Genomic DNA, 24,095 nt, shown 5'->3' with positions numbered 1-24,095 from the left:
AAATGCTCAAAGATAGGTGTAACAAGCTTGTGGCATTGTACTCAAAAAAAGACTTGAGGGTGAGCTGCCAAAGGTGCATCAACAAAGACTTGAGCAAAAAATGTAAAATTTTATGTACATGTTTTCTTTTTGTTTTATAAAATTGCTATTAAAATTTTTTTCACATTATCATTATGATGTATTATATATAGAATTTTGAGGACAGAAATGTATTCCATTTTGTAATAAGGCTGTAACTTAAAATTGAAAAGATTATATTTGTAATGCAGTAAATTCCACTATTTAGTGTCTATGTTCCCAACTAGTCAGTAAAAAAAGGTAATGATACTTTAAGTTCAAATTAAACATAAAATAATACATATTTATTGTAGTAGATCATTGTTCTAAATGACAGTTTTTAAACAATGTTCATAACATTACAATATTGTGATGTTAAAATCCACAAATTCCAAATGTGGTGTGTGAATGTCGTGTATGTTAACGGATGTGACTTCTGCATGGCCACAGCAGAAATGGAGAAAACAAGATAACGCCATATGTCATTTTTTGAGTCCATACTCAGCGGATCCTGGACAGCGCCGGAGGAATTCTGTGCATCTGTCCCAGTCCAGCTGTGAGGCGTCCCAGCGATGCCCACAGGGGGCTTGTGTGACCACTTTCGCTGCTGGCTAAACCAACAAAGTTTAAATACAGTGGCCAGCCACACGAGCCTGAAATATTTATCAGCAACTTGACAAAAAGATGATAAATAAATGAGTCTTTTTTTTTTCATGGTCTTCCAGATTTGCGATCATTTCATTAATATTACATGACAAATTCATTTCATGTGTGTGCACTCCATAATCGTCCCCTCCTACTGTGGCATGCGTGTGACCGCTGTGGTTCTCAGGATTAAACGCTTCATCAAACTGTGGTCATCATCACTTTAAGATAGCTAGCCGTTGCTACTTTTTGGGTTTGAAACAAAAAAAAAGTGTTATGATGAACCAGTCACATACGGATAATATTTTTGTGACACTTGCAGACGAGGATGTTGCAGTAACTGCTTTTCCTGTTTTGTCCTCACTGGTCTTTATCAGGAAGAGAGGAACGCAAGAGGACAGTTTTTTTAGGATACTTTGTGTTACCCAATGTCCGTGGACATGATTAACACACTTTGGAACGGGTCAACTACTGTTGACTCAATACACTGCAGACAAACTTGCTCATCTGTTGGCCTAATACATGGGTCCCCAAACTTTTTGACTCGGGGGCCACATTGGGTTAAAAACATTTGACCGGGGGCCGGGCTGTATATATGTATAAATAAGTTAGGTCCCACCCCCATGTAATATACGCTATGTATATGTAACAACCACAGAAAATTCTATAAAATCCCCTGAAGAGCAGAGAAACCGGCTAAACAGGCTTGCAGGGATGAAATAGCCCCTGTGTATTTTCCTGACCTAACGTATATTCCACTGTACCCCGGTATTGAGCATTGTATAACGGATAAACCACAGAAACTTCGACCATATATATATACACATACATACATACATTCCGAGCCCGATGTCACGTTATCGAAGGGAAAATGCATTTTTAGACAATATGATTTGCCAGCGTGGCTAGGTGACACCGAGAGTAACAAGCCGTAGAAAATGGATTAGAAAGGACAGATTTTTTTTCTTAATAATTAAAAATAAAAAACTATAAAAAAGTTACGGCACGCGGGGCGTAGTTCAGGGACCCCTGGTCTAATAAATTGATGTTTAAAGAAACCAGTCAGTTATGTCTCAGCTGGAAACCTTTTATTTTGTGAAAGAACACTCAAACTAAACACATTGTCAGTTTTACATGCAACAGAAACTAAATGTACAGCACAAAAAAGGTGGGTCTTTCTTCATAAGGCCGTCATCGACCACACCCAAACATCTTATTCCAGTCCTCATACAGCTCCAAGTCTTTTGACGACACGCTCGGCCGCACGGTCATCAGAGCATCTCGGAAGTCAGTGTAGAGGATCGGCCTGACCTGATCTGCTGAGATGGTGGCGATGTCATCAAACTGAATGCTGCGAATAGGCCCGAGCGCCGCCTCGCGACACAGCTGAGTCATGTCTGCACCAGAGAAACCTTCAGTGGCCGACACAATGCTTTCCAGCTCCTCCGCTCTCAGCTGGTTCTTCTCCCGAGCCATGAGATTGGTGACTATTTGCTGCCGGGCAGAGCCCTCGGGCAGGGGAATGTACAACCTCTTAGCCAGGCGTCGACGGGCAGCCTCGTCTATCTCTTGAGGTCGGTTGGTGGCTCCCACCACCAGGATGCGGTCCTCGCCGGTCGTGGCGGCCCCATCTAGCTGAACCAGAAATTCGGTTTTGATCCTACGAGATGAGTCGTGCTCCCCATCTGTACGCTGGGACAAGAGCGAGTCAATTTCGTCGATGAAAATCACAGCGGGCTGGTGACAGCGGGCAATAGCAAAAAGTGCTCGCACCATTTTTTCCCCCTCACCCACCCACTTGGAAGTAAGCGACGACGCGCTGATGCTAAAGAAGGTAGCCCCTGACTGGCAGGCGATGCATTTGCCTATCAATGTCTTTCCTGTCCCTGGGGGCCCAAACAACAAGATACCCTTCGGTGGACCCCTGAGGCCTGTAAAGATGTCAGGTCGCAGCATAGGCCAAACAACTATCTCCTTTATGGTAGTCTTGGCAAACTCCAATCCTGCTATGTCCTCCCAGACCACAGGAGGCCCATGATCCAAAATCTCACTCATGATCAACTCCACTATCTTTGGCTCAAAGTTTTTTAGACGTTCATCCAAAATTTGAGGTTCCTGATTGGAGTTGGACCTCGCCTCGCTTTCCTCCTCTTCCTGCCTTGGCATAGGGGACACAAATTTAGAAAAAGCCCCCCGAGGTCTGTTTGCTCCCAGTGACCTTTTCATCGTCACTGACATGGCGGCAGGCGCCGCTCCTCTTTGGGGCTGATGAGAATGTTTCTTCTGTTGATCCACAATTAGCTTCTCACGGGCCGATTTGAAGTTGCTTCCAGGTCTTGGGTCACCCCCTGCTTGTGCTCCTGCATCTGTGTTGTAAAAATTCTTCCGTTTAGAGGTATTGGGGTTAGGGAAGAAGCAGGACTGATAACTGGTGTTGCTCTGAGGGCCTGAGCTGGGATGAGTAAACACAGGTTGTGCTGTGGGGTTTGGACAAGTAGATGAGTAGATATTTTCTGATGTCCCATCAGCAAATTTTGACCTATCCACAGAACCACTGGCTGTGTTATTAACCTCGACTTTAGACAGAGGTGGCCCAATAAGTCTGGGGGAGGCGCCTACTGATGTAAAAGCAGACAAGGAGCTGCTGCTGCTGCTCTCTTGTCCGACAGATAAGCTGACATCTGCTGCTGCCACGAGGGAGCTTTCCCCCCCCGCCCCTGCTTGAATCATCTTCTGCACGCAGGGCAACTCCAGCACGCTCTCCATGGTGAAGGACGACTCCCATTTGTCGCTGTGGTTCTTCTGATTACGGGCCAGATGCAACGCGCTCTCTGCATAGTTGTTGAGCCCTGTGCGGGGGTCATCCGAGTCCAGCACTGCAGCGTAGCGCTCTGAATAGGTCCTGAGCAGGCTTCCCATGGCGGCATCTGAAAGGTGGGAACTTGCCCATGCATACTGAATGGAGAGGATGTGGGCCCGGTAGGCATCGGCCGTCTGTTCAGGTGTACAGTTGCCAGACGAAATGTCAAAGGACCTCTTCTGCCATTCGTCCAGGTGTGCGCCACTCATGCCTGGGCTGTTCCAGCCTGGTGAAAAAGTGGGGGAAATTGTCATTACAAATGCATCTACTCAGCAAAACCCTTAATTAACTGTGGCAAAAACTCTTTGACTTTACAAACACAATCTCAATATAAGCAATTTTAGACCTAGATAACAGTAGCACAATTACGTGAATGTAGTGCCAATAATATGTACACTTAGGGTGTAACGATACATGTATTTGTAGCCAGATTTGTTTTGGTTCGACACAAAAATGTATCAATTTCCAACACAATAGTCGATGCACATTAAAAGTGAGGGCTTGAAACGTTTCTCGCGCCTGGTGTCTACTTGTTAAATAAATACAGCACAGTACAGAACAGTTTGAAAACCTTCTTCCAGGGTTTTCTCCACTTTGCTTTCCCAGTGAAATTCAGTACGCAAGAGTAAAAAACGACAAGAGGATGAGACGAAATAAGGGTGCCAGCATTGTTCTGTAGAAACAGCGCTACAAACTGGAACTATAAATGCTGAACTTAAGGCAATTACAAAAGTTTATTTTATAAAAGTAAGTAATTCACAATAGAGATCAACCGATTATCGGCACTAATATTTGGCATTTTGATGCTTAGCACAAATAAAACAGTAGATACAACATATACATATGTAATACCAGTACAGAGTATTAAAAAAAAAAGTAGATTTAAAAAAAGAAGTAATATAGTAGATAAAAGTAGATAGTTATTAACAATGCTCAAGCACCAGCCCTTTTGTCCTGCACGAGAAAAGTTGTTGTTTTTTTCCACTGCAGTGCTTACGCAGCCAAGCCGCCCCTCCCCAACCTCACTTTCTCTTCCTCCTATTCCTTCCTATCTATTCAACTTGGCCTTCAAAACTTCCATTTTTTGCCAGGAAATCCAGTTTTTGCCCTTCTTTCCCTGCATCTTAATAGTTCCGTTTTTTTTTCGCTACTGCTACGAACAAGCCTCTGTCCACTGCAAACAGTGTGGGCTCATTAAAGAAGTGCAGCGAGTTTCTTGTTAAGTGATTCAATCAAATAACAACACGACAGTCATGATTGGACATTAAAATCACAGAACACATTACCTGCCAAAAATCAATTGTGTCTAAAAATATTGACAAATAGGAGACATAAGTAAAAAAGAGGAGGCAGCACTCTTATACTTTCCGCAATATCGAGGAAGAAATTATGTTAACCAGCTTGAAAAATGGCATGTATAAGCTACGTGAAGGAGCCCAGATTTGTGTTTATTTAAATGTTTGCAATATTTCTGGGATTTCAGAACCTTATGATTAGGGCTGGGCGATATACACAATATATCGCGGGTATGTCTCTGTGCGATACAGAAAATGTGATATTCGAGTAGAAATTCTTACGCAGTTGCTTTTAGCTGCGGGCATTACTCTTCCCACTCTTTCCTGTCTCTCATTCTCACAGACAGAAAGCGCACCTTCCTACATAAGTCACAGACTGTTACGTCATACCTCACATACGTATACCCCCTGGTGGAGCAGAGAGGTAGCAGCATGGGTAACGTTAGCTGTGATGCTAGCAGAGCCTTGCGAGTGGTAATACAAGAGAAAGAAGGTGCGACTGAAGGAAGAAGTAATTCCCAAGAAAAACAGCAGGGGGTCCATCGTCTGGCGGTGGTTTGGCTTCAAGTGGGAATATGTCGAACAGACAACCGTAATAAGTCAAGCATGCGGCACAAGCGTTGCTATAAAACGTAGCATAACTGATAATATGTAGCATCATTTGAAAAGTCACCTGCTAGAGAATGAAGAGTGCTTACTTCACATGTCAACATCTCCGTTCGGTGCCACACGCCCACACCATCAAAATGCCGAGGCAAACATTTCCACATCAACACCGTATAAAAAAATAGAATTTAATAACGTCCGTAGTAACCTACCACATAGCGAAGGACGAACACTATTTGATTTCCTATTATACAGTTCATTTTTATTAGACACTTAAACTTTCTCTGACAATCTTGCACTTTCTGTTTTGGAAATGACATGAACGTTTGTGCCATTGCTTTATAACTGTTTAATAAATACACTTTTGGTCAATTGACTTAATTGTGATTTCCTTCTCTGCATGAAAGTTTAAAAGTAGCATATATCAATGCAGTATGAAGAAGAATGTTTTAATGTAGACACATAGAATCATTATACTGCTGTGATTATATGTATCAAGTGTTAATTCAAGTCCAAGGCAAAATATTGTGATATATAACATTTATCGCGATATGGCCTAAAAATATAGAGATATTAAAAAAAGGCCATATCGCCCAGCCCTACTTATGATTTAAATCCATTAACTGTTTTATTTATTGTTTTAAACGGAGTAGATGGTGAGTTATTGTGATGTAAAGAAATACCATATGTTTACCAATTATCCCACAAGATTTCCCATACTTTGAAATGGAAACCTTGATGCTCCTCTGACCCGCAAAATTAGACACACAAATCCCCTGGTGTTGTTTGGTATTAAATCAACCACATCAGCACCACATTAAACATGATGTTACTACTGGTTCGACGTTTCCGTGAAAATAATGTAAAAAAAATTAAAAAATTAATACTTTAAGTCTTGTTGAGCTGTTTACTGACATACATTGTTCATGTTGAAAAAACTTTTTCTGCAAATGATTTTCGGCTCCAAATATCCTTGACTACTAATAATTGAGATCGTATCGGCCCCAGAAAAAAATACATCGGTCTATCTCTAATTCACACCATCTATATTCATAATCCATATTGCGATACGCATTGCAGCCTTCTGCTATAATATATATCACAATATGTAATTGTGTTTATAAATGATAACACAAGCTAGGTCTGGGCGATACGTATTGATACATTCAAGTTTTTTGTTGCATACGATTTTAAAAAAATCTAAAAATCTATATTTTCTACTCTTGCTCTTGCATGTTTTTTGCCCGCATGTGCTTCCATAGCCGTAGCCCTTCCCCTTACTTCCTAAGCAGACATTCACAAACATAGGAAAAACATGGCTGATGCGAGACGTTTGTCCCAAAGAAAACAAATGTGTTGCCAGTGCTTTATATTTGCGGCAACAGGCGCGGAACTAGGAACTGCACGCTGCAAAGTTTCTTTAAAAAAGGCAGCAGCACAACAAACTTATTCCAGCATCTGAAACAGCATTGAGCCGACTAGGGGAAATGCAACTCTTTATGAGGCGAACAAGACCACAACAACAGCTCCAATTAAGAAGCAGCTTACTGTAGCGAAATCATTTACACCAGTTACCATGTACAGCAAGCCTATTCATCCAGCTAAGCTTTTAATTTGGCCCACTGAACAACACCCAAATAATACCAATAAACAAATTAGAATTTTGCTAAAAGTAAGAGGTAGTGTAATTATGTAGTGTAATTTCAAACTACTAGTTTTTGTTTAAATACAAGCAAAATGTGTTTTAAATCAGCTTTGTCATTTGTATTCACTGGTTTCTTTAAAAAGAAAAGGAGAAAAATCGAATTTTTTCTGAAAAAAATTGGAGATGAAATGTTTAGACTATATCGCCAAGGCCTAAAAGAAGCCTTTCAAAATGGGTTACAGAGGCTCCTAATTTAGCTGCTGAACGTATGCAGTAACATACAGTTGTGAGCAAAAGTATTCAACCCCCACACAATTTTGGTGTTTTAGCAAGTTGGACATTTATTCCGTATTTTGTTTATAGTCATATCAAATAAAGATGCATTAAATAGACAAATGCAACTTGAACTACAACATTATATTTTGTAACATACCAAACAGTGTCATTTCTCTTAATATCTCATTGACAAAATTATTCAACCCCTTGAAGATCATAACTCTTAAGAACAGAATATGTAAACCAAGGATGTCCAAAGTGCTAAACAGTGGCCATTTCTGCCTGCAACTTCTTATTAGCTGTTGGCGTTAAAAATAATTAAAAATTCCAAAAATCAGTATCAGTAAAAGTTGCAACCTGCTCACACTTATTGCAACCCACCCACCCTGTGCAGCTAAAAGTTATATATGTTATCTTTATATGCTGGCAATCTTGAATCTCACTAAAAAATAACTACTAATATTGGTGCCAACACAAAAATGACAGAATAATCAACACAACAAGCTACTTACAATAAATATGAAGTATCTCTGACGAGCTTTTATTTTAGGTTACTTAACAATGTCAAAATATAATTGTTCCGCATTTCATTTTACAGTTATACTGACTGAAGACCTCCCATAGCTCGGGGTCACTATAGCTGGAGGTCAATTAAATGTAATCACCTGGTAAAAACTTGATCTGAAATGAATACTTAGTGAGGCCCAACCATACCCAGACCTCCAACAACCCCATTTAAATTGAGTTTGAGGACTACTTTAAAATTAAAGTGATATTTTTACAATAGAGTGCAACTATATACATTTTTAAAGCATATTCTACATATATCGGAGCTATTTTAAGCATTGTCTAAGGCATTGTCTAAGCCTGAAAATTCTCCCACAGTACAGTGTAAATGAGAATTGGTTTGTGTATGTCTTGCGTACATCTTTTGAAGCATTTAAAGTATTTTCAATTGGCATACTGTACACAAAAGCAGTCCAAGAGAAGCAACGAAGAAATTGCTACCCAGTTGTTGAATTAGATTATACATTAAAAGATAAGGGCAGCACGGTGGAAGAGGGATTAGTGCGTCGGCCTCACGATACGAAGGTCCTGAGTAGTCCTGGGTTCAATCTCGGGCTCGGGATCTTTCTGTGTGGAGTTTGCATGTTCTCCCCGTGACTGTGTGGGTTCCGTCCGGGTACTCCGGCTTCCTCTCACCTCCAAAGACATGCACCTGGGGATAGGTTGTTTGGCAACACTAAATCGGCCCTTGTGTATGAATGTGAGTGTGAATGTTGTCTGTCTATCTGTGTTGGCCCTGCGATGAGGAGGTGACTTGTCCAGGGTGTACCCCGCCTTTCGCCCGATTGTGGCTGAGATAGGCACCAGCGCCCCCCTCCACCCCAAAGGGAATAAGCGGTAGAAAATGGATGGGGTGGATTAACAGATAGAGATTTAGATAGCTAACATCAGCTATCGGACACACTATTGGAAAAACATTGTTTAGCAATAGTAATGTATCAAAGTGATCAGCATATTTCCATTTGTCTGTTTATGCATCTTTTTAGTATCTTTAGTATTTATTGGAAATGTTTTTAAAAGCTTTTTGTCATTACAGCTGTTACAATAAAAGCAGTTTCGTTTTAAATTGCCATCCCTTCCTGTCCCAATAACGAATTGAACTGTGACCTGTAAAGGCCTACTGAAACCCACTACTGCCCACCACGCAGTCTGATAGTTTACATATCAAGGATGAAATATTAACATTGCAATACATGCCAATACGGCCTTTTTAGTTAACTAAATTGCAATTTTAAATTTCCCGGGAGTTTCTTCCTGAAAACGTTGCGTAATGACGTGTACGCGTGACGTCACTGACTGTTAGGAAATATGAGCACTGCACACACACATAACCGCACAATTATACAGTATTTTGGAGATCTGTGTTGCTGAATCTTTTGCAATTTGTTCAATTAATATTGGAGGAGTCAAAGTAGAAAGATGGAGTTGGGAAGCTTTACCCTTTAGCCACACAAACACAAAGTGATTCCTTGTTTAAAATTCCCGGAGTTGAAACTTTACCATGGATCAGAGCGGTCAAGCGAACATGGATCCCGACTGAATGTCAACCAGCAGGTTTCGGTGAGAAAATTGTGGTAAAAAGTCGCTTCTTACCGGAGATAAGCTGAACTTGCGCCGTCCATAAAGCTACCGTTGACTTCCCTGAGACACTGTCGTCAAGACACCCGTGGACACACACCTCCGACTATCAGGTACTGTTAAACTCACTAAAACACTAGCAACACAATAGAAAGATAAGGTATTTCCCAGAATTATCCTAGTAAATGTCTCTAAAAACATCTGAATCTGTCCCAATGCAATCGCTTTTTTTTTTCTAGTCCGTCGCTATCAATATCCTCAAACACAAATCTTTCATCCTCACTCAAATTAATGGGTCCGAATAGCTTTTTTTGTTGGAGGCTCTCATTAAAAACAATGTGAGGAGCCATCAACGGGTGACGTCATCGTCTGCGACTTCCGGCAAGGGCAGGGCTTTTCTGTTAGCGACCAAAAGTTGCAAACTTTATCGTAGATGTTCTCTACTAAATCCTTTCAGCAAAAATATGGCAATATCGTGAACTGATCAAGTATGACACATAGAATGGACCTGCTATCCTTTCAGCAAAAATATGGCAATATCGTGAAATGATCAAGTATGACACATAGAATGGACCTGCTATCCCCGTTAAAATAAGAAAATCTCATTTCAGTAGACCTTTGGAAAATAAAAGGTGAATAGCGAACCGTGATTAAGGCCCAGCGTTCCACCCCAAATATTACACGCTGTACAAATGCCTAATGCTTACACATTTTAGTTTCGAAATTAAACAATATCAATATAAATACAAAGCTCTAGCTAGAACAAAGACACAATGGATACCAAGCTACCTTTTACAGTTTGTTTACACACGTAAATAAAATAAACAAATAAGCGCCCACCGCAGAGCGACATAGTTGTTGGCGCTTTTACCTCACAACTTTGTGACGAAATACTATTTTTTTTTAGGAAATTTAGAACTAATATGAAAAGTGCAGTTTAAAACGTTATTGGTCTTAAGTTTGCAACAGTGCTCGATTCCCGCCAGCCTCCACTTCCGCCACGGTACAACTTCCGGTCGAGTTCCGTGTCATTATTTGAACATTTGCAGTACACACTTGATTGATTGATACTTTTATTAGTAGTTTGCACAGTACAGTACATATTCCGTGCAATTGACCACTAAATGGTAACACCCGAATACGTTTTTTCAACTTTTTTAAGTCGGGGTCCACGTTAATCAATTCACTAACGGCTAACAAAAACAACCATTCCGTTTGAAAATGGCGTAACTATTCAATCAGATTCACTTGGCTAAAAGTTTCAACACAATGTTTTAGATATGAGCAACTAAGTGAGAAGCAAGTAAGTTTAAGAAAATATTGAAACGTGGCTCAAATCCTCACTCAACTTCTGCGGTAAATGTTACATAGCGTTTCTTCTTAGATTATAAACATGCTTGACTTAAATGTTTAAGTGTAAAAATGTACAGAGCCTGAATATAAACTCAACATTCATACAGCCTGATCCAACTTACCTAAAAGTAGTGTTTCGGACAATAGACGTCATACAACACTAAAAAACAACTGCGCAGTACGTAGTAAAATCTGCAGTGCCATCTAGTGGCCGTAAAGCGTCAACCCACCATTTCCAATGTGCCGTTTTATTCTCGTTGCATTCTGGGAACTTTAGTCCGTTTGATTTTAAAAAGTCCAGTCGGCACCAAACGTACATTCAAAACATTTTAAAAGCTCTTAATATATACGTCAACTGAATTATAATGAATATTGGGTTCACACATCCCATATAAAAATCATAAAAATGGATGCTAATCAGAGTATAAACAATAAAGAACTACAATAACCACAACCTACATCCGAGTTAAGCTCTCGCTCATGGAAGACAGCAGCTGAGCTTAAAGAGAATGGAAAAGCATGTCGTTTAGCAGATGGCCAATATTTTTGTTGGAAATACATAACTTGCCAGCCAGGGTTTTTTTTTAAAGGAACTGCATTGTATTGGGAATTAACTTCGATAGTTATCACTTTGAGCTAGACACCGGATGCAGACAGTTAAGCGGCCCATACGAGTCACTGGACCCCAGTCACACCCTGCTGGGTCGTTGTCTGCTTAATAACAAGATATTTGTATACACCTTAAATGTATAACGTGATGGCGACATGATTCATTTGGAAACGATTTTCTGATCTTGGCGTGAAGCGAACATTTGGACTGGAAATGACCGACTCATCATCACCATGGGAGGATCAGGGAAGATAACACCGGACACTGCGTGCTGCTCTACCAACCAGACAAGTAACTTAATGGCAACAAAGTAGTTTAAAGTCCTTTCTGTTAATCTCGTTTTCCATCTACCGTGGGATAATGGCCGCTCAGATGTACACCTTTGTCACCCGGGATGACAACAGCACCGTTTATGCAGAAGTTTCCAAAATCCTCTTGTCTACTGGGCAGTGGAGGAGGCTGAAAAGAGACAACCCCAGATTTAATTTAATGCTTGGTGAAAGGAACAGACTACCCTTTGGACGTTTAGGTAGAGTATGTTTCTATTTAAATATGTTCCCATAAATATAGATACATGTTTTTGCTTCATTGGGTTTCCACCCACTCAGGCTGAATTTTCTGCAGTGACTGTGCAGAGATTGTCGCCCATGCGTCATGGAGACAAATAATTCCTCCCTCAACCCTCACTCCATGTGCATTTATTTCACAAAGAAGGGATTGTTTTGAAATATTTTCACTGGGACTTTACAGGTCATGAACCAGGACTGGTGCAGCTGGTGAATTACTACAGAGGAGCAGACAAGCTTTGCAGGAAGGCATCATTGGTCAAGTAGGTATTTATTCTCTCCGATTTGTCCTTTTAATAGTTGTTATTATATATGTTTTCTCTTTAATGATGTAAAAGGGAATTGCTTTAGCTTACCTCTCTACTCCCTTAAAATCACCAGGCTTATAAAGACCAGCCCAGAGCTCTCAGACTCCCCAAGCTGGTTTCCAGAGTCTTACATCATTTATCCCACAAATCTCAACACTCCTGTTGCTCCTGCTACAAATGGAATCAGCCATCTGACGAGCAATCCCAAAACCGATGAGCGAGAAGTTTTCTTGGCATCCTACAATTCCAAGAAAGAAAGTGGGGAGGGGAAAGTGTGGATTGCCAAGTCGTCCGCTGGAGCTAAAGGTAGAATAGTGCTTACATGTTTTGTCTGACACTAACTAGGGTTGATATAATATTCTGCAAACCCCGGCAGCAAAATAAAATGCTTATCCTGCATCATAAACCGTACCCAGTTGGATACATTGTGGTTTTCTACAACCATGCAACTTTAGATTCTAATGATAAAGCAACATTGTGCTACATTGTACAGGTGCTGTTCATATTATTAGAATATCATGAAAAAGTTTATTTATTTCAGTAATTCTATTCAGAACGTGAAACTTACATATTATATCAATTCATTACACACATAGTGATATATTTGAAATGTGTTTTTCTTTAAAATTTGATGATTAGTACTGACAATTACTGAAAATCCCAAATTCAGTATCTCAGAAAATTACAATATTAGTTACAATAGTACCAAAAAATATTTTTTAGAAATGTGGGCCAACTGAAAAGTATGAACATGGAATGTTTCAGCATGTACAACAATCAATACTTAGTTGCAGCTGCTTTTGCCTGAATTGCTGCAGCAATACGGCGTGGCATGGAGTCAACCAATCTGTTGCACTCCTCAGGTGTTATGAGAGCCAAGGTTGCTTTAATAGCGGCCTTCAGCTCTTCAGCATTGTTGGGTCTGGCATCTCGCATCTTCCGCTTCACAATACCCCATAGGTTTTCTATGGGGTTAAGGTCAGGTGAGTTTGCAGGCCAGTCAATAACAGGGATACCATGGTCCTTAAACCAGGTACTGTTAGATTTGGCACTGTGTGCAGGTGCCAAGTCATGTTGGAAAATTAAATCTTCACCTCCATAAAATTGGTCCGCGGCAGGCAGCATAAAGTGTTCTAAAACTTCCTGGTAGACTGCTGCATTGACCCTAGACCTCAGGAAACACAGTGGACCAACACATGGCACCCCAGACCATTACCGATTGTGGAAATTTGACACTGGACTTCAGGCAACGTGGATTCTGTGCCTCTCCTGTCTTCCTCCAGACTCTGGGACCTTGATTTCCAAAGGAGATACAAAATTTAGTTTAATCTGAAAACATAACTTTGGACCCCTCAGCAGCAATCCAGTCCTTTTTGTCTTGAGCCCAGGCGAGACGCTTTTGACATTGTCTCTTATTCAAGAGTGGCTTTACACAAGGAATGCGACAGCTGAAGCCCATATCTTGCATACGTCGGTGCGTGGTGGTTCTTGAAGCACTGACTCCAGCTGCAATCCACTCTTTGGGGATCTCCCCCACATTTTTGAATCGGTTTTGTTTGACAATCCTCTCCAGGGCGCGGTTATCCCTCTTGCTTGTACACTTTTTTTCTACCACATCTTTGTCTTCCCTTCGCCTCTCTATTAATGTGCTTAGACACAGAGCTCTGGGAACATCCAACCTCTTTGGCAATGACCTTTTGTGTCTTGCCCTCCTTCTTTAAAGTATCAATGGTCATCTTTTGGACAGTTGTCAAGTCAGCAGTCTTCCCCATGATTGTGTGTCATACAGAATCAAAACAAGAGACCATTTAAAGGCTGTTCCAGGTGTTTTGAGTTAGTTAGCTAATTAGAGTGTGGCACCAGGTGTATTCAATATCTGACCTTTTCACCATATTCTAATTTTCTGAGATGTTGAATTTAGGGTTTTCATTGTTTGTCAGCTATAATCATCTGCTTTTTGCCAAAAAACACTTGAAATGTATCAGTCTGTTTGGAATGAATGTATACATTCTATAAGTTTGACTTTCTAAATGGAATTAATGAAATAAATCAACTTTTTAATGATATTCTAATAATATGACCAGCACCTGTACACTTGTATAGAGTCAGAAGTTTACTTGCACTCATGATGGGCATGACTGACTGACTTATTTATTTATTACATGGGCATGCCACATGATTACATGTGCTGCAAAAGATTAAAAATAGTAGTACTGTTAATATTTCCTGTAAATGCATTTGTTATTTAAATTTTTACTACCAATGCAATAAATTTCAGTTTTCTTCATTTTAATCAATCAATTAAAATTATTATATGATGCAACAAGAGATTGTAAGTAAAGATCTTCCGAATCCAATCAGAAGCTGATATTTACCGTTTTTTAACTGATTGACTGATTACCTTTCGAGCCCAACCGATCTTTACTGCAGCTGTGTCCCAGTGTTTACATGCTAAGGATTATACTCACGTTAAAGATTCCTTCAAAAGGGATGCACGCTCTGGAGACACGATTACATTTCTCTATTCCTTGTTACACACCTGCATGAGTTGCATGAATTCCAGAAGGGTGCATGTCTTGCCAGAACACCGTCTGGAATTTGAGAGTAAGCTACAAACGTGTTGCTTATTCAGTAATTTTTGTTATTGTTTACAAATTCAGGGAGTAAGTCTTTGGATACAAGAAGGCTTTGAGGACAAAACCCAAATGATTTAAAATCAGAGCCAATAGTATTGTTTGCTTTTGTTTAGCTTTTGTGCACTAGCCACTTTATTTTGTACAAAAAATTGTAAACAGCGTTCAATGCCATGAATACATCATCTGATTTACAACAATACTAGCAAATTCTAAATTTGGGTCAATGTGCTTACTTTAGTTACTTACTATAAAACATTTCAGCTCTATAATCTATTTTCAAAGTATAAAATCAGGACTCAAAATTGCATTTGTTCTGAGGCCAAAAAATCGTACCAGTATCAAGCAAAAAATGTTGATTGGGACATCCCTACTTTAAAAGTGTTTTTGTTGTCGAAACACCCAAAATTAAGTGCAAAATTGCTGTATAGTTGAATGTCTGCTTGCCAAAAAATGCTAAAAAACAAACAAAAGAAGGGCAATTACTGATGTGATTATCATACATGCAAACGTGGATTCAAAGATACAACCCTTTCACATGTTAATGTTGTCCTAAAGGACAAAGATGTTGACACCCTGATTGTATTTTAACAGTTTTTTTTTTTTTCTGACTTAAAAACCAGAATTGGGTGCACTTGTTTATAAACATTTCTAAATAACTACAGAGTCCAAGATCATCAGTTCAAACAATGGTATGAATTGTTGACTACAACGCTATTAACTAAGTTATTGACTATTTGTACCAGCCAGGTCCGTGCCAGGAAGTCAATCAATTGAATTGAACTCTACCAACTCTGCGAACTAGAGTGGTCAAATACCTAGCCAGAATTATGCCATACGCTACAAGAAACATCTGGTCGGGCTGAAATTTGTTATGGTACATCTCACGAAATATTAGTGGGCCTGTGTCTTCCTATATATTTGAGTGTGTACATATATTTTTCAAATTAGGGAAAATCAAAAATACATTAAAGGCCTTGAAATCTACCAACCAATCACTGAAGATAATCATTCAAACTTGGAAAAAATAATGGTTCAAATAAATCCCAGTAATTGTGTGAATGTGAGCGTGAATGTTGTCTGTCCATCTGTGTTGGCCCTGCGATGAGGTGGCAACTTGTCCAGGGTGTACCCCGCTTTCCGCCCGATTGTAGCTGAGATAGGCGCCAGCGCCCCCCGCAACCCCAAAAAGGGAATAAGCGGTAGAAAATGAATGGATAGGTGCCCCAAATGAATTCCATGCGTGTATGTAAAGTTCTGCTCACTACAATATATGTTCTACTGTTGGAGGATGTGGCAGATGGTCTACAACAGCGCTTCCTAACCATAGGGTCGTAGGGCCTCGAGCGCCTCCTGATGGGCCGCCAAGAAATATCTGTTCTCCAGCTTTGGTCCAAATGACTCCAATACATTCTTCTACCACTTGTGGCAATAATGACAAGTACTTAACAACCAAATGAAGTCTGGAGCAAAAGTCATGGAGAAGTTTTTGAAGCGTAAAAAAATATTTCTAAAGTGGTGAAGCTGTACTTTCATTTGCACATTAATTTAAGTGACTATTTATCCATCCATCCATCCATCCATTTTCTACCGCTTATTCCCTTGTGGGTTGCGGGGGGCGCTGGCGCCTATCTCAGCTACAATCGTACTTATTCTTTTTTTATTTAGTTTTATTTTAGCAAAACGTAATTGTATGTGCATTTATTTTTCGTCAGTTATTTGAGTCCCTTCTTTTGCAGTATATTTGGTTAGTACCTATACTTATCAGCCTGACCTAAGTCTAATTTTCGCTTGTTAAATAAATGATAATCTTTGTGATTAACAAATGCTTTCATAGCAGTTGACAAGGTTGTGAACGGTAAATTGGTGAGATATAATTATTGAATATGATTTAAATCAAGTGTAAAATTACTAATTCAGTCTAAGTATTTAAGTGGGTCACAAGCCACTCTGTAATGGAAAAGTTGGGCCCCGAGGTCAAAAATGTTAAGAACCCCTGGTTTACAATAACCATATTTTCTTTAAAACAGGCGCTGGTATCGTGATATCCCACGATGCTAACCATCTGCTGGAGTACATTGACAATCAGGGACAGGTTCATGTAATTCAGAAGTACCTGGAGAAACCTCTACTTTTGGAGCCTGGACATCGCAAGTTTGACATCAGGTAAGGCTTTATTTAATGCCTTAGGGTCACAAATGTCTGGCTTATTTATATGCATATTTGAGTGAAGTGCCCTAAAGGTTTATAATATGTTTTTCCAGGAGCTGGGTACTTGTGGATCACCATTACAACGTCTATTTATACCGAGAAGGTGTTCTGCGGACGTCCTCCGAGCCGTACAACACCTCAGACCTCCAGGACATGACGAGTCACCTGACAAACCACTGCATCCAGCAGGAGCACTCCCAGAACTACGGCCGCTATGAGGAAGGGAACGAGATGTTCTTTGACGAGTTCCGCCTGTACCTGCTCAACCATCACAATGTCACGCTGGAGGCCAGCATTTTACCTCAGATCAAGCAAATCATCAAGTAGGTCGGTTTTTTTACCTTTTTAGGTTTAGCAGTGCAGTGAAGCAATTATTTATCAAAATGGTATCCGGAATTAAAGTAATTTTGATGTTCCACATAAGTATGCATGGTTTTAAAATCATGTTGATGCTAAAATAGTGCCATAACAAGTCTTTAAAAAATTGAAAATATACAGATATTTGTTGGGAAGAGCAATACACATTTTCATGTTAAAGTTTCTAAAAGTGTCCAATAAGACCAGTATTTTGTAGAATAACAAAATCTACAACTCATTAAGTTGGTATTACCGATGCCTCCTGCGACATCTTTGTATCCTCTGGCAGACAAGGTGCGTATTAAGGGCCTCGTCTCTTAAAATCCATATAAGTGTACAATAGCGTGCGCAAACTATAAAACTGCGTGTGCTATTAGTGAGCGTGTTGCAAGTGATCTACTAAGACTGTGTGTACAATTAATAACAAGATCAAAAGTGGTGTACACAGCCATATTTAAATGAGGTTTTTGCGTGTATACCAGCTGTCACCCTGGAACCACTTATTTTCTTCCAACTTTAAGGCATCATCTGTTCCAACATGTGGCATTATGTCATGTTGTTGACATGCAGCATACAAGTGTACTAGGTACCACCTTTTCTGGGCTATAGTAAAGTGCGATCTAGACAACAGAAACTGCTTTTAGCACACTGTGCCGTGGTTTTGCTAGAAAATGAATATTGCAAGAACTTTTTTTATATAGGAGATATATTAATTATATACGTCTTATATATATAAAAAAAAAAAACACCAATAAAAAAACATACCAGCCGACCAAATGAAGTGAATTAGTTTTAATCAGCCCTTCAAATGATCCAGCAGCTGGAGACGATATGTAACTTTTTTTTTTCTGAAAATTTATATATATTGACATGTTCTTAGACGGAATATTCTTTCTCTCAGTTATCTAGCTGTACCGATCTGCACATTCTTCCTAGATGTGTAAAATATAGATGCAGAGCAGTTACAGTCTTGATAAATCACATTGAGAGTGCTAACTAGTTATATTTGCATGTCCTCATTCCAGTGTTGTGGGTGGTGTGATAATCAGCATAGAAGACAGACACGCTAAATAAAATGGGCTTGCTATTTTGCTCTTTTAAAAGATGCAATTCTTTGCACACGAGGTTCGTAGATCAGCTTTGTGTGCGTTATCAATTCTGCACGTGTTTTATACACGCAACCCTTAACTAGATCCGGCCCTAAATGTATTAAGGAGGAGTTATGATGCAAGCTACATTGACAGACAGTCCTATTATAATGAGTTTATGAGCAAGGGCAAACACATTGTGCCAAATCTGTTTGTGGTGGTTGAAATGTATTCATAGCAGGACTACACACATTAATAAATGTACAGGAAACATTGTATTAACTATGTTTTTGTCAGCACAGTTCCTCCTGAATATAGGGTTTAATGATGTCAAAAGGTCGTATTTTACTTACTTTTTGCAATTTTTAGCCTCTGCAGCTTTACACGTGGAGTGGAAAGTGCTGGAGGCTTTTCAAGATACAAATCGTTAAGTCACTGTTTGCATGGCGGAGTCAGTCAATGTTCAATTTGGAAAAAGGTGTGTGGACAATGAACTTGTCATAAAAGTGAAAGTCTTTGTTAAATGAATAAGTAAAATGATCGCTTTGGACAAGATTTTTCTGTCCAGAAACTAAATGAATAAGTAAAATGATCGCTTTGGACAAGATTTTTCTGTCCAGAAACTAATGGATATTGTCGACAGACAGAACTGAAGTCAGTAAATCGATCAAAGTTTACTTTCATCCATCCATTTTCGCCACAGTCGCTGGAGCCTATTTCAGCTGCATCCGAGCGGTAGGCGGGTACACCCTGGACAAGTCGCCACCTCATCAGAGGACCAACACAGATAGACAGACAACATTAACACTCACATTCACACATTCGGGCTGATTTAATGTTGCCAATCAAATTATCACCAGGTGCATGTCTTTGGAGGTAGGAGGAAGCCGGAGTACCCGGAGGATCGAACCACTTATTACTTATATGGCCTTTAATCACAAATGTCTCAAAGAGCTGAAAGAAAACATTATTCTGTCGATTATTGGGCAGCACCGGTGGAGTGTGTATGGATTTGATTTGCTGTTGGCATACATATTATTCAAAATATTTGTTTTTTTTTGCTTTTGCAGGAGTTGTCTGTCATGCATTGAACCAGCCATCAGCACGAAGCATCTCTCCTACCAGAGCTTCCAGCTGTTTGGCTTTGACTTCATGGTGGATGAGAAGTTCAAAGTGTGGCTCATTGAGATCAACGGAGCCCCAGCCTGTGCACAGTCAGTAGCAACATGTTCTAGAACAATGCAATTCAATTGGTGGGCCGCGGGCCAAATCTGGCCCGGAAATGACACAATTCCAGCCCCAGAGTTCAGTTAAAAACTTGGGAGACAAACATTTTTGCAGCAAATTCCTAAAAACATTAGAGTACTCCTGTTGTATAGAGAAACTTGGACCACAGTCAACACATTGGCAGATCCTTGCGTTGACATTTTAACTGTGCTAGCCAAACTGGAACACTAGGGTCTAAACTTGTGATTTACATCACTGAAGTGTCCCTCAAGGCACCCCTTTAAAGGGGAACTGCACTTTTTTGGGGCGAATGTTGCCTATCTTTCACAATAAATATTACAGACAAGAACATACGTCTTTATTTTATGATTTTAAAGAAAATGTTTAAATGCTTGGAAGATGCAGCTAATGGGAGTCACCATTGTAGCATTCAAAGCCCTCTAAAACAACTTCAAAACCCTCCCATCAATGTTTTATATACACACTGCAAGTACATTTACAATGTGGTCACAGACACTAGTGATTTATGTAACTAAGGTGCTGCTGTAGCTTGTTTACTTCAGATGGAGTCAAAAGTCATTTGTTCAACTTCTTGAGTTATTCGAGTGGTGTTCCTCAAGGTTCCATTTTAGGTCCTCTCTTTTTCATCACTTGTGCTATTCAACTGGTGGCTCACTAGTTCAGTTCAAAAAACTTGTGACGTACTCACATTTTTGCAGCAGATTTTTAAAAAACACTAGAGTGCTGTTATAGAGACAATCTTTGACTAGACATTTGAATATATTAGTCCTATTGTAGAGAATTTTACTGTCCCTGTCTTTTCCCTTTGCTGATTTTTGGTGTCTGTTTCTGTAGCTTTTAGGCCTAAACATTAGTATATCCATCTTTATATCGAGAGCTCACATACTGTTTTCGTTTTTAACGTTTCTCTTCCAGGAAGTTGTACCCAGAGTTGTGTCAAGGCATCGTGGACGTAGCCATCTCCAGCGTCTTCACCCTCAACAATAGTGGTGACTCCTCGTCATCGTCACCTTATTCCTCGTCGCCGTCCTCGTTGTTCAGCAGTAATGCTTGTTCCTCACCCAAAATAAGAGGGCCGCTTCATATCGGCCCTTTTACTCGACTGTAAGCATGGCAAATCATTCATGTCTTTCGGCACTGCTGGAAGAGCGACAAACGCCGTCATTTGTTACCGCAGCATTTGTATTGTACCTTGTGTTTATTGCATGTCTTTTTATGGATGCATCAAAGGAATGGCAGATGTTGCATTTGGTTGTTTGGAAAATGAGGAGAAGAGTTGCTTAAAGCTGTTTGTCCCCTGATAGATTGTTGGAAATGACACCAGTGCCTTACGTATGCACCCATTGACAAACCCTCAACAGACTTTCTTTTTCTTCAAGGAGGTCAAGTTTCATAAATGTTGGCCTTTCACATCTCTGACGACCATGATCCAGTATTTTTTGGTTTTTGGTTCACCCCATTGATGTTTTTTTTTTTTTTTTCATAAAAAATAAAATAAATCACCATCTTGATTCAATCCAGTAAATACACACAAATATATCGCTATTGTCTTCCTATAGCTGTCAAAGTAGTTAACCTGGTAAATGCTGCATGTTGCCTGTTGATTTTTACTACTTTCGTGCTTTGATAGTCTCAGAATTATTTTCTAGTGCATGACGTTGGCTTCTCAAGTTTTATTTTGTTTGTGTCTTTGTAGCACATTTATTTATGTTACAACTTTGTGTTTACACTCAAGAATGAAGGATAACCATCTAAAAAGTACACGTTTAATGATGTGCTGGGCACCTTAACTCCTTAATAAATTTCATGATGATTATTAGAATTAATGCACAAATATGTTATTGTGATCAGTATTGCAGCCCTGTTTTAGCTGAAAAGATGATTCAGGGGCCTTAATGTAAGCATAGAAAGGGTTTCTATGAATTATGGTAGAGGTGTAAAAAAATTTCAGTCAACATAAAAGAATATATATTTATTGCATTTTTGGGGGGATTCTTTCATTAAGGGGAAAGGTGCCTTAGAGGGGTTTTTCTTTCTGTTAAAAAGTGTCTGTACCATTGGTGTAAATTCGCCCCATTCATCAACAGACCTTATTTTTCTAATTATTTCCTGACATGTTAATAAGTCCTGGATGTGTTCACCCCAACCAAAGATAAAACCATGCTGTCTGTTGTGTTTTAAATAGATTGTCAAATCAAGGTTCAGAGTGGTTGTAAAGTAATTATGAGGTCATATGTGACGTGAAATCAAGTGTGCATTCAGGGACGTGATGTTTTGTTTGCTGTAGTGTTTGTTCTTCCAAATGTTGCATGGTGGTTTCTCATAAAAAAAACTTGCTGAAATAAAAAAAAATCTAATTACCAGATGTAGAACTCATTTTTATGTAACATCCTGTACTGTTATTGGTTTGAAGTTTAAACTAATACATTTCTAAAATTTAATCTTTGGTCAATGCTTCATTGTCATGGTGCATCATTTTGTATTATTGGTCGTCACTGAATGTTTATAGACCAGGGGTCACCAACCTTTTTGAAACCAAGAGCTACTTCTTGGGTACTGACTCATGCGAAGGGCTACCAGTTTGATACACACTTAAATAAATTGCCAGAAATAGCCGATTTGCTCAATTTACCTTTAATAAATAAATCTATATATATATAAAAAATGGGTGTTTCTGTCTGTCATTCCGTCGTACATTTTTTTTTCCTTTTGCGGAAGGTTTTTTGTAGAGAATAAATGATGAAAAAAACACTTCATTGAACAGTTTAAAAGAGGAGAAAACGAAAAAAAAAGAAAATTAAATTTTGAAACAGTTTATCTTCAATTTCGACTCTTTAAAATTCAAAATTCAACCCAAAAAAAAAATGAAGAGAAAAACTAGCTAATTTGAACCTTTTTGAAAAAATAAATAGAATTTATGGAACATCATTAGTAATTTTTCTTGATTGTGATTCATTTTAGAATTTTGATGACATGTTTTAAATAGGTTAAAATCCACTTTTGAAATAAGATTTAAATTTGATTCTACAGGTTTTCTAGATATGCCTGAATATTTTTTTTTATTTTAATCATAAGTTTGAAGAAATATTTCACAAATATTCTTTGTCGAAAAAACAGAAGCTAAAATGAAGAATTAAATTGAAATGTATTTATTATTCTTTACAATAAAAAAATACTTGAACATTGATTTAAATGGTCAGGAAAGAAGAGGAAGGAATTTAAAAGGTAAAAAGGTATATGTGTTAAAAAATCCTAAAATCATTTTTAAGGTTGTATTTTTTCTCAAAAATTGTCTTTCTGAAAGTTATAAGAAGCACAGTAAAAAAAAAAATGAATTTATTTAAACAAGTAAAGACCAAGTCTTTTAAATATTTTCTTGGATTTTCAAATTCTATTTGAGTTTTGTCTCTCTTAGAATTAAAAATCTCGACCAAAGCAAGACCAGCTTGCTAGTAATGAAATAAAAATAAAAATAGAGGCAGCTCGCTGGTAAGTGCTGCTATTTGAGCTATTTTTAGAACAGGCCAGCGGGCTACTCATCTGGTCCTTACGGGCGACCTGGTGCGCGCGGGCACCGCGTTGGTGACCCCTGTTACAGACCATTCTTTAATCTACGGCATGTACTTTACAGCACCACTAGAGGGCGTCAAACCTATTGGTGACGTCACTATGATGCAAGTCAAAAACACCAATGGTGACCGTTACCTTCGCCGGGTGCGGTGGCGCACGCCTGTAGTCCAAGCTACTGGGAGGCTGATGTTGGAGGATCGTTTGAGCTCAGGAGTTCTGAGCTACAGTGGACTATATCAATCGGATGTCCCCCACCCCCTAATATATATATATATATATATATATATATGTACATTTATTTAGAAAAAAACATGCATCAGTCCACACGAGCTGAAGGCTGTTGAATTGTTTTTTTTTTTATTTAAATACAAAACAAATGGTTTAGTTGGAATTCATCAAAACAAATAAGTAACAATTGAAGCACCTAATTTTCACACACTACCCCATTTTTATGTAGCATCTGTACTGTTATTGGTTTGAAGTTTAAACTAAGACATTTCTCAAATGTAATCTTTGGTCAACGTTTCATTGTCATGGTGCATCTTTTTGTATTATTGGTCGTCACCGAATGTTTATAGACATTCCTATAATCTACGTCATGTACTTCAAAGCACCACTAGAG

The 24,095-nt window shown here is 39.1% G+C and overlaps 2 protein-coding genes across 4 annotated transcripts; one reads left to right on the top strand and one right to left on the bottom strand.

The window, feature by feature from the left end:
* Positions 1-1,768: 1,768 nt before the first annotated feature.
* fignl1 (fidgetin-like 1) lies at positions 1,769-11,139 on the bottom strand. Of its 2 annotated transcripts, none has more exons than XM_061910757.1 (2): positions 11,005-11,139; positions 1,769-3,788 (listed from the first exon to the last, which is right to left on the bottom strand). In XM_061910757.1, the coding sequence occupies exon 2, from the start codon at positions 3,769-3,771 to the stop codon at positions 1,894-1,896; it is 1,878 nt and encodes a 625-aa protein (XP_061766741.1). In that variant the 5' UTR covers positions 3,772-3,788; positions 11,005-11,139; the 3' UTR covers positions 1,769-1,893. The 2 variants fall into 2 exon arrangements, with proteins under 2 accessions (XP_061766741.1, XP_061766742.1); XM_061910758.1 differs by lacking the exon at positions 11,005-11,139 and adding an exon at positions 10,401-10,551.
* A 62-nt stretch (positions 11,140-11,201) lies between these two features.
* ttl (tubulin tyrosine ligase) lies at positions 11,202-22,263 on the top strand. Of its 2 annotated transcripts, XM_061910760.1 has the most exons (8): positions 11,202-11,783; positions 11,865-12,021; positions 12,243-12,321; positions 12,440-12,672; positions 17,030-17,165; positions 17,264-17,533; positions 19,726-19,869; positions 20,819-22,263. In XM_061910760.1, exons 2-8 carry the CDS (start codon positions 11,865-11,867, stop codon positions 21,009-21,011), a joined length of 1,212 nt encoding a protein of 403 aa, XP_061766744.1. In that variant the 5' UTR covers positions 11,202-11,783; the 3' UTR covers positions 21,012-22,263. The 2 variants fall into 2 exon arrangements, with proteins under 2 accessions (XP_061766744.1, XP_061766743.1); XM_061910759.1 differs by having other exon boundaries at positions 11,203-12,021.
* The last annotated feature ends 1,832 nt before the right edge of the window (positions 22,264-24,095 follow it).

The sequence above is a fragment of the Nerophis ophidion genome, linkage group LG09, assembly GCF_033978795.1.
Source record: "Nerophis ophidion isolate RoL-2023_Sa linkage group LG09, RoL_Noph_v1.0, whole genome shotgun sequence".
NCBI lineage: Eukaryota > Metazoa > Chordata > Actinopteri > Syngnathiformes > Syngnathidae > Nerophis > Nerophis ophidion.
The sequence above is the reverse complement of the archived record's forward strand: the minus strand, read 5'-3'. Positions and strand labels throughout refer to the sequence as shown.